Source organism: Artemia franciscana, chromosome 9, assembly GCF_032884065.1.
Source record: "Artemia franciscana chromosome 9, ASM3288406v1, whole genome shotgun sequence".
NCBI lineage: Eukaryota > Metazoa > Arthropoda > Branchiopoda > Anostraca > Artemiidae > Artemia > Artemia franciscana.
In genome coordinates this window covers 28,489,767-28,499,946 of record NC_088871.1, presented here as the reverse complement: position 1 = coordinate 28,499,946, position 10,180 = coordinate 28,489,767, and the positions used below count along the sequence as shown (strand labels likewise).

The following is a 10,180-nucleotide window of genomic DNA, read 5'->3' as shown; positions in this document are numbered from 1 at the left end:
ACAAGCTTTCACTTTCAACGTGTATCAAAGATGAAGATAATTAATTAATAAAACAGATGATGAAATTCAGAACGATTAAGCAGACCGGTTCTGGAGGATTTTTCTTTTCCGCAGGAAACTGGTGACAATAGGTTTTATTCCTTACTTTGTATTAAAACTAAGAAATATATCTACAAACGAAGATACGCTATCATCATTAGACGAGAAAAATCCATAGAAAAATTATAATATCCTGAAGTAACAAAATTCAATAGATATCTACACTGGGAGTTATAATTTTGTATAGACATGCTTACGTATCTATAATTTCGAGACGAAATTTTCAAATCATTTTTATTGAATAGTTTCAAAGTAGTTATATGGGATAAATTTTATTTTTTGCCACGAAAATAATTTGTAGAAAGGTCTATAAGAATTCATTCAAAGAAATTCGGAGGAGACAGAGAATACGTAGCTGAAATGTGTCATTACAAGTGAAATCAAAATGCCACTTGAAGAATTGGGGGACTCATTAGCGACTCATAAAATTGAATTTAATTCTCAAGCAAACTATTCGCCAAATTATACTAATACAAAAAAGGAAGAAGAAATAGAAATACTTGGGAAAAAATTCTAGAAATTCTTAATAAAAGATAAAAAATCATCAATTCAATTAATAATGCTTCAAATATGCAAAAAAGATGTGCAATGTGAATTTGATTGCTTAGAACCCTATTATTTACATAAGCTTTTGATTTCAATTTTATCAAATTTCAGAAACCCCTTGAAACTTAATAGTTCCTGCAATCCTCTTTTAAACGAAATTTAGATGAAATTAAGTGTTTTTTATAAGCATATATTCTTTAATGCCAAGTTAGACTATTCGGCTAAATTTTCTGTCTTCCCTTGTTCAAAGCAACTGACAGAGAATAAAAAACGCATAACCGAAACTAAACCTGAAAATGGAATGTATAAAAAAAAATGAGATCGTAATTGACTAGCTCAGCATAGGGTAGTGAGGAATACAACTTAAAATGCCTTGAACGACGACCTTCTTAGCAACAGCCACTTTTAAGTACTCATACATAGCTCTATAAAATCAACTTGCATCAAAAAAACTATTCTAAGATATTGCTCATTGTAGGCCATTCAGCCTATACTTAAATAAACAGCATATTGTACTACAGAGCCATCTTTAAACAATTTTTGCGGAAAAATGTATCGTGGGCCCAAAGCTTTGATAAAAACAGTTTATTGTTCAGGTTGAAAACGAAAAAAGTTATTAATGGAGAATTCTGATTTCTTGTTAGTGGTATTGGGTTTTCTTTACGATAGTTCTTAGTTTTTTATTTACATTTAATTTTGCTTTTAAATCAACGATTGTTGTGATTTGACGAGATTATCATAGAGATAATAAAACAATAACATATTAGAAATGCCAACCTCCTTGACTTTTTTACGGCCATTTTTTTTTTATTATTTAAAATCAGTTTGCATAAAGGGTTGTATGTACCATAGAAAAGGGACCTGAACCCGGGTTATATTAGAAAAAAAATAATGCAATGCTACTTTTCAGGTCTAACAAAAATTCTAGACTGAAATTCGTCGCTTTCTTAAAACTTTATGTTTAGGTTTAAGATGAGAAGAGGCATCCATTTAGTGCTTATGAAAAGCAAATTCTCGATAGCTAGGAGTGGCACAGTGAAAATGACCAAATTTGACATTGGATTTTTATACATTAATTATCACTTATGTGAGTCTGATTCATAGACAAAAGAATTCTTCGTAGGCTATTTAATAGGAAGTGGTTAGTTTGAAAAGATTTCCAGAATTTTTTGGGAAACCAATATCCAAAACTGTCATTCAAGGTACAAAAACCTTTTCCTCGTGAGCTTCGTATCATAAAAAAAGCTCCAAATTGGATATATGGATACAACCTCAGATGAAAGCATATGGCAGAGATGCTATTAGATTAGCGGCCTTCTGAACAAAATTAAAGCAAAAGAAGGGTATTAAGATGGTTCTGAACACTAATTTAGTGAATTAGGTGCATACATCAAGCGATAGACTAATACTAAAATGCACCATTAATTGTACAAATGTATACGAATTCTATATCACTATAAAAGAGAGGTTTCTCAAATTTTACCCTATTTATCTCTTCTTGCTATATTTTTTTAACTTTTCTAGATAACCTTAAACACAATGGAGTAATTTTGCCAAAATCCTGGGGAGAGCAAAATTTGGAACCAGTTTTACCAATTCAAGCGAAAATGACAGTGAAATCTGAAAATGAGTCATATAGTACCGCAGAGGCAAAAAAAGGGGCAAATTAAGGTCTTAGGGGAGGGGGAGATATTTTTCTTCCCTGCCCCAAAGTAAACCTGCTGAAATAAATATGTTAATGTAAAATAAAGGAAAATTCAGTTTTTAAATTTTTAGAATCCGACAACTAATGTCCCTTTTTGAGAAAAAAACAATGTAACTAAAGGGAAATAGATTTTAAAGAGAAAGCACATGTTTTTTTTTCTTGAAATACATCATTTTGAACAGAAATTGGCTATTTAAGAATTGACTCAGCATGAACAATGAGTTAGACTTTAGTCTGTTGGAGTAAAAATGATTTTCAGCGCTTTGATTTAATATAATATTAATACCATATCTTTCCTGTACGTATGCTATTTCAGAAACCTCTCTCGTCTCTGAAAACACTTGAATGAGATTTCTACAAACTAGTCGAAGTTTTTGAACATAAATATTTATAGAGGACTCTCACTGTTTGAAACATAATTAAAAAAAACAAAAAAAAACAACAAAGGGGCTAAAAACAGAATATTAAAAGTATTTATAGTAACTACGAAAGCTAGCTAGGCGGTTTGAGACTGAGGGGGTTATCACCTTCTAAAGAGATTGGTCATATATATTCCAATAGATTTTGCGGAAAAGAATTGAAAATCTTTAATAGGTAATACACAACCGCCATAGCGAATACATAGTTTTTTATGATACTAATAACTTTTTCTATTAAAGGAATTTCAAACAAAACTTAAAAACAAAAAAAAACACTTTTATAACATCCATTAATTAGTTTTTCTGCTGTTTAACTACAAATGTATTAAAACCCAAAGGGGATCACAGAAAATGCAGACACTCTTGTCACTCTCTAAAAATAAAGGAATAATCTTCGAAAATTTCAGCTTTTAAATATCAAATAAAATGTAAAGTGCATAGTTTGTTGTTCAACAAACCATGAACCTCTGAACCTCTGAACCACTGAACCTCTTCGAAGTTCAAGCAGCTAGTCTAGAGGTCGTATTTGACACTTTCGAACTTCTAAGAAAATTGCCAAAAAGTGTTTTCTAAGCTTTTCTCAATGGGATGATTAACACGGCAATATAAGTTCAATCACATTTCGATGCTCCTGATCTAAATAACCTGATGATCATCCATTTGAAATCAGCTTACCAAGTCCTGTTACCGGGAATGTCCGAAATTAGTGAATGTTTACAATCACCGGTGAATGTCCGAAATTAGTGAATGTTTACGATATCTGGTGAATGTCCGAAATACCATTTTTCTCCTTGGATTTAGTCAGCATTGCCAGTCAGCTTTTTCGGTTTTATGCAAGATTTGATGGTGGCAGGTAAGGTTAGGGTTTTAACCCATTTGTGAGATTTATAACCTAATTTCATCAAACTTTTACCGTCAAAGCTTGTATAAGACTGCAAAATCTGATTCACAAAGCTAATTGAATCCAAGCAGAGAAAAAGGAATCTCGGACATTGACTGAGTGTCGACACTTTGAATGTCGACATTAACCAGATTTTGAACATTCACAGTAAAATTCAAAGATAACAATTATGTCCCTATCTACTAGTATTTTTTTCTTCTGAACCTTAGTTCTTGATTTAATTTTCATCGGTGCAAAAGACTCATTAGCCCTTATGTAAATTATACGAAAGGATTGCTATAAGTACATCTCGAAATTAAATTGCTGAATTCTAACTAAGTCCATTGCGGTCTTGAATTAAGACTTAAATAATTTAACATCTGTAATAGAATGATTTAATAATATTTTAAAGTATATTTAAGAATATTTCCAAATAGGAAATCTTTGAGTTGGAGCATTCATAGCAGCTAATAAGCGCTCTATCCTCTCCATTCAAGTAAGGACAGGCACATTAATAGAGCAGCACAATAGATTCACTTTAGCTCAGAGTTACCGAAGAAAATTGTTTCTGGCACATGTCTCCTATATGCTACTCAACTTACAACCTTTAATTGCAACCACTTTCCCAGGTATATCAGTTAATTAGAACTATTTTTTAAGCACCCATAAAAGTTACCTTACGCAGTCTATAGGAAAACCTTAAAAAGCAATAATATATAACTTAAGATAAGGTTCAATAAAAAATGAAAATATTTTGGCAGTAGCATTTCCCCAGATATTTCACACGAGAGGTTTGTAAAGAAATATTTTCTTAAAAAGAGTGACACTTTATCTGTATGTCCTTAAAAATCACATATTATCAGTTAATACCACAAAAGCGTTATAATAAGTAATAAGACTCCTCAGCCATATTAAAGCATTGCACTTTCAAAGAAAGTAGCCTTCACTTTGACTTTGACTAGGCGACCACAATATTTCAATAGTCGGAACACCGGTGGCTAGTTTCACCACCGAATGTCCCTGCTTTATGTCATAATTTTGATGACATTCCAAGTTGAAGCTGTGCCAGAGTTGCATGAGTTACTATATGACTTTGATCAAATGATGCTAAGTTGGCATTAGATGGGGTGGGAGAAGGGGTCATGCCTCCATCCGAGCAGCCGATGTTGCTATTGGACGGTGAGCGAGGATCTTGATCTTCACGCCATTTGTCCATCGAACGTCTTCGAGCGTTCATGAAGAAGTTACCGACAGTTGTTGGTTCGAGACCCAATTGTTTGGCAATAGTTACTTGCATTTCTTTTGACGGGCGTTTAGTTTCCTGAAAAATAACAAAATTATAAGACTAGTTTTATAGCTGTACTTCCAAGTAAATAGATGGTGGCATTAGGCAATCAAAACTCAGAAGATAGATTGTCAGTGACGCATGTATACAACTTTGCTTTCATCGCCATCTTTTCTTTAATCCGAATACTACTGAAAGAATAAACGTTTGAGTCTGTAATGTCGTGTTATCTATGAGCTAGATGTCGTTATTGAATAAATAATTGAAAACTTCACTGCTAATTAGGAATTAGTTACACCTCTGTAAATATGCCCAATACTTATAAGACACTTATTTCCTTAAAAGCGGAAGAACTCATTTTCGGAAAAAACTTAAATACACAAATCAATTTTGAACAAACTTTAAAGAAAATAGCTTGGGCATCGTATATACAAATGCTTGTCGGCTCCTACACATTTGTTACCATGATGTGATATATCTGATTGGCTTTCAATTTCAGTTTTTTTTTTCTGGATATTTGTTCCCTTTGTATATCCTCATGGTTTCAAGACTATTCATAATAAATTATCGTATTTTAACGTGATTATTTGCAGCTTATTTTTTCATAGTGAATAGGTATATTTATATCTATATATATATAAAAATAAGTTGTCTGTCTGTGTGTCTGTCTGTGGATCAGGTGACGTCATGTTTCTGTGTTGACTGACGTCATGTCCGAAGATATACTCCATCGAAAACAGTTAGAGACGTCAGATATGACTTTTGATTTTACATCAGAAATTTATAACTACACTTTAGTTGTTATAGAAGATTTGTGCGTATGTATGGCAAACAAACCTCTTCAGGATTTGGGAATGCCTTCACCTAACCGTATCGCTGCTGTTTCGACATGTGTAGAATTGGATCGTGAACAAAGTTACAGTACGAGTGATCTATTGTCGTATGTACAAAATAACATTTCCAAGTTAACGTCGGAACAAAAAGACATTTATGATACGATAATGCATTGTGTCGATAACAACGTTGGAGAAATTTTCTTTTTGGATGCGCCAGGAGGTACTGGTAAAACGTTTGTGATAAAACTGATTCTGGCATCAATTCGATCAAAAAATGATATAGCGTTGGCAATTGCGTCGTCCGGAATAGCCGCAACATTGCTGCCTGGTGGAAGAACTGCTCATTCCGCTTTGAAATTGCCTCTGAACTTGCATTCTACAGAAACTCCCACGTGCAATATTTCCAAATCATCTGGGATGGGTAAAGTATTGCAGCAATGCAAACTTATTATTTGGGATGAGTGCACAATGGCACACAAAAAATCGCTCGAGGCTCTGGATCAATGCTTGAAAGATTTGCGAGGGAAGTCGAAACCCTTTGGCAGCACATTAATATTGCTTGCGGGAGATTTCAGGCAAACATTACCTATAATACCTAAATCAACTCCTGCAGACGAAATGAATGCTTGCCTGAAAAATTCTAATTTATGGGCACACGTAAAAACATTAAAATTAACTACAAATATGCGTGTCCGATTGCAAAACGATGACTCTGGTCAAACATTTTCAGATCAATTGCTGGCAATGGGAAACGGAAAGCTCCCAGTAGACTCAATTTCAGGACGTATACAACTACCTGCTGATTTCTGTAATTTAGTGACGTCCAAAAATGAATTGATTGAAAAAGTATTTCCGAATATTCTAAAAAATTATAAAAATAATAAATGGCTAAGTGAAAGAGCGATTCTCGCACCCAAAAATATAGACGTCCACGAAATCAACAATATTGTTTTAATACTTTTAAGAAATATAAACCCACCAAAGCTTTGCAATGGCACTCGACTTGCCGTAAAAAAAACAATGGAAAACCTAATAGAGGCCACAATCTTGGCAGGGCCTTTTGAGGATGAGGCTGTTCTTATTCCTCGCATTCCCATGATTCCAACGGATCTGCCTTTCCAATTTAAAAGATTGCAATTCCCAATTCGATTAGCATTTGCAATCACCATTAACAAAGCTCAAGGTCAATCATTAGAAAAATGTGGTATAGATCTTAATACTGATTGTTTTTCCCATGGACAATTGTACGTTGCATGTTCGAGGGTCGGTAAACCTGACAATCTATTTATATGCAGCAACAATTGGACAACGAAGAATGTTGTATATTCGCAAGTTTTACGCAGTTAATTTGTATTTTGGAACCAAATGAAGCGGTTAATTATCCATCTGAATTTTTAAATTCTATAGATCCTTCAGGGTTTCCACCACACGTGCTACAACTAAAAATAGGCGTACCAATAATACTTTTAAGAAATATCAACCCACCAAAGCTTTGCAATGGCACGCGACTTGCCGTAAAAAAAACAATGGAAAACCTAATAGAGGCCACAATCTTGACAGGGCCTTATGAGGGTGATGCTGTTCTTATTCCTCGCATTCCCATGATTCCAACGGATCTGCTTTTTCAATTTAAAAGATTGCAATTCCCAATTCGATTAGCATTTGCAACCACCATCAACAAAGCTCAAGGGCAATCACTAGAAAAATGCGGTATAGATCTTAATAGAGATTGCTTTACCAATGTACAATTGTATGTTGCATCTTTGAGGGTCGGTAAACCTGACAATCTATTTATACGCACAGACAATGGGACAGCCAAGACTGTTGTATATTCACAAGTTTTACGTAGTTAATTTGTATTGTATCTATCTATCTATCTATCTATATAAAAACGAGTTGTGTGTATGAATGTTTGTTTGTTTGTAAAAAGAGCGTTATTAGTACATACGGTTTTGTATATGGACAGACAATGGGAAAGCCAAGAATGTTGTATATTCGCAATTTTTACGTAGTTTGAAACACATATATAAATCTATCTATATTCAGAGGTGGGACACAGGGACACAACTACAATGGCGCGTAACTAATATGGCGCGTAACGACTTACGCGCGCGGGGGGGCTTGGGGTGGCGCGAAGCGCCACCCCAACAGCTAGTATGTATATATAAACAAGATAAAAGAATTCACAACACGGGGTTCTCGTCTAGCAAAAAAAAAAAACAAAAAAAAACAATTGCGGGTATTTTGATGATCCTGATTTCCCTGAAGCCTTAGGCATTTCACAAAAGACCCTTCCTTCACTCGGGTGACAGCTCGGGTTTTTGGCCCTCATGAATGGATCGCGTCTAAATCAACAAAACTGACTATACATGTCGATATGTGACTAGGAAAAATAATACCAGAAAACAACAAAATTAATTTTTTTTTCGATTTTGCGGATGATCCAGACTTACCCAGTAGAACGAGCAATGTCCTTTTCATTTTTCTACGCGTGCAGGTTAGAGATGAATTAGGCTGCTTTTAATTTCTTGTTTGTTGCTAGTTACTCGTTCAGAACATTACTAGAGAGTAACTTTCGGTGAATATTTTCTTCAATATTTAATCAAACCCATATATATCAAGCCAAGTAAAAGGGATGGGGAAAAGATACAAATACCCTCAGTGCTAATAGCATCTAATATCCAATGTAACGGCCAAATTTTCCCCTTTAAAACATTTAACACATTAAAACACTTTTCAATTTAACACTTAAAAAAAAGTTAGTATCTACTTTAAAATAAATGGTGCTGCTCCATAGCTAACACGATACAATAGCTATTGATACTATTGTATCAACAGTCGATAGTATCCAAAAGTCTCAATAGTCATGATATACAAATATTACCCTTTGTCTAAATTTTGACATGTTTCTAATTTTCCCATGGTAGACTTAAGGCTCTTCATATTAAAGGGTTCTCGGTATCTTTTCTAGCACTTCCCAAGAATAGAAGAAATCGGATTCCATTTCAAAATATTGCTATCACTGTCAGAAAGACGGTCACGTTTTTTACCCCAGCAAATGCAAAATCAGTTATACCCAGAAAGCAAAGTCATCGCTTTTGTGTCCACGATAAGACTGCCACTGAGAATTGAACAATATGCCAAGGTTCAATTGTAAACAATCCTTATTTGAGCTAAAATATCAAGCTACTAAACATTTTTTATATGTGAACTTATTATACTTTTCGTAAATTATGTTTAATTTGCGTTTAATACAAACTCCCGAATCCTGGAATGAATCGTAAGAAGTGGCATCCCCGCTCCGCAATATGGTCACGTCCAAATTCCAATTCATCACCGACCTCCTAATATATCTTTAAAAAAAATTATTTTCACAGCCATGAGTATTGTGTAGATCCAAGTTTCGCAGTGTATTTGTTGTTTTTTGTGTTTAATGACAATAGTATTAACAGTTTCAGTTTTTCTTCATTTTTTAGTCTCCAATGAACCCTCCAATTCTTTAGTTCTCTGTTAAAGCTATTTATATTCAAATAGTATTTACTTAATATAGCTAATTCGTTTACAATATCACTTACATTCTGCAACGAGTTCAAATGGGCTGGCCGTAGAATTAATTTAGAAAACTTAAAAGCATACTTTAATGTACCTTAAAAATAGCTTGGAGAGTCCGTCGCTGTAGGTCAGTAAAAACCAAACGAGGTTTCTTCGGGTTCGATTGCTCCCCACTCGACATGGAGTCATCTTTCCGTTTGCAAACTAAAAAATAATAAACGGTTAAAAAACCTATTTTCCAAAAGCAAAATACCGACACCCTCCAGAATACATTTTCGAATATTAAGTGTCAATCTGGTCACTGTTGGTTCTAGATAAGTTGATTATATTTTTGATTTATATTTATATTTTCTTATCCAGCCATAGATTATCTTGGGAAATAACGTTCCCCCAGCAGAAACAATCCAGAGTGCCATCTTATGTAAAGCGTCAATATCTGTTTATCTATGTGACCTTATTGGATAGAGAGAAAATTCCTCCCCTACCCAACCAATATCTGTTATAATACACCAATTTGGATTTTTTCTAACTCGCGTAATTGTAAATATAGTACGAATTTTCAAATAACATACAGAAATTTTTCGTAAAAAACCCCAAACTTGATTTATTTTTAGAAGCCATCCAATTTGTTCTTAGAAGCCCTTTGATTAAATACATGTTTAATGAACGGTACAAAAGTCTCCCTTACCATTATAAGCTAGTTCACAAGGCTCTGGTGGCTTTGACAAGCAAGAAAGAGTAAATATTTTGATAAATCTCACAACGGGACTCTCATGCAAGGTCATCGCCCTCCATTCTATTATGTGAACAGCACCGAGGCGACAAACTTGTTTTTAGGGGAGACAAAAGTGAAACGGA

The 10,180-nt window shown here is 34.1% G+C and overlaps 1 protein-coding gene across 1 annotated transcript; it reads right to left on the bottom strand.

Moving 5' to 3' along the window:
* Window positions 1–4,253: 4,253 nt before the first annotated feature.
* On the bottom strand, window positions 4,254–9,594 carry LOC136031232 (hepatocyte nuclear factor 6-like). The gene is made up of 2 exons (XM_065710626.1): window positions 9,417–9,594; window positions 4,254–4,970 (listed from the first exon to the last, which is right to left on the bottom strand). The coding sequence occupies exons 1-2, from the start codon at window positions 9,501–9,503 to the stop codon at window positions 4,680–4,682; spliced, it is 378 nt and encodes a 125-aa protein (XP_065566698.1). The 5' UTR covers window positions 9,504–9,594; the 3' UTR covers window positions 4,254–4,679.
* Between the last annotated feature and the right edge of the window lie 586 nt (window positions 9,595–10,180).

Excerpts from the sequence above, each read along its gene's own strand:
- LOC136031232 (XM_065710626.1), bottom strand. The coding sequence starts at position 9,503 with ATGTCGAGTGGGGAGCAATCGAACCCGAAGAAACCTCGTTTGGTTTTT. Across the intron at positions 4,971-9,416 it reads CTCTCCAAGCTATTTTTAAG|GAAACTAAACGCCCGTCAAA; the intron begins GTACATTAAAGT and ends GTTATTTTTCAG.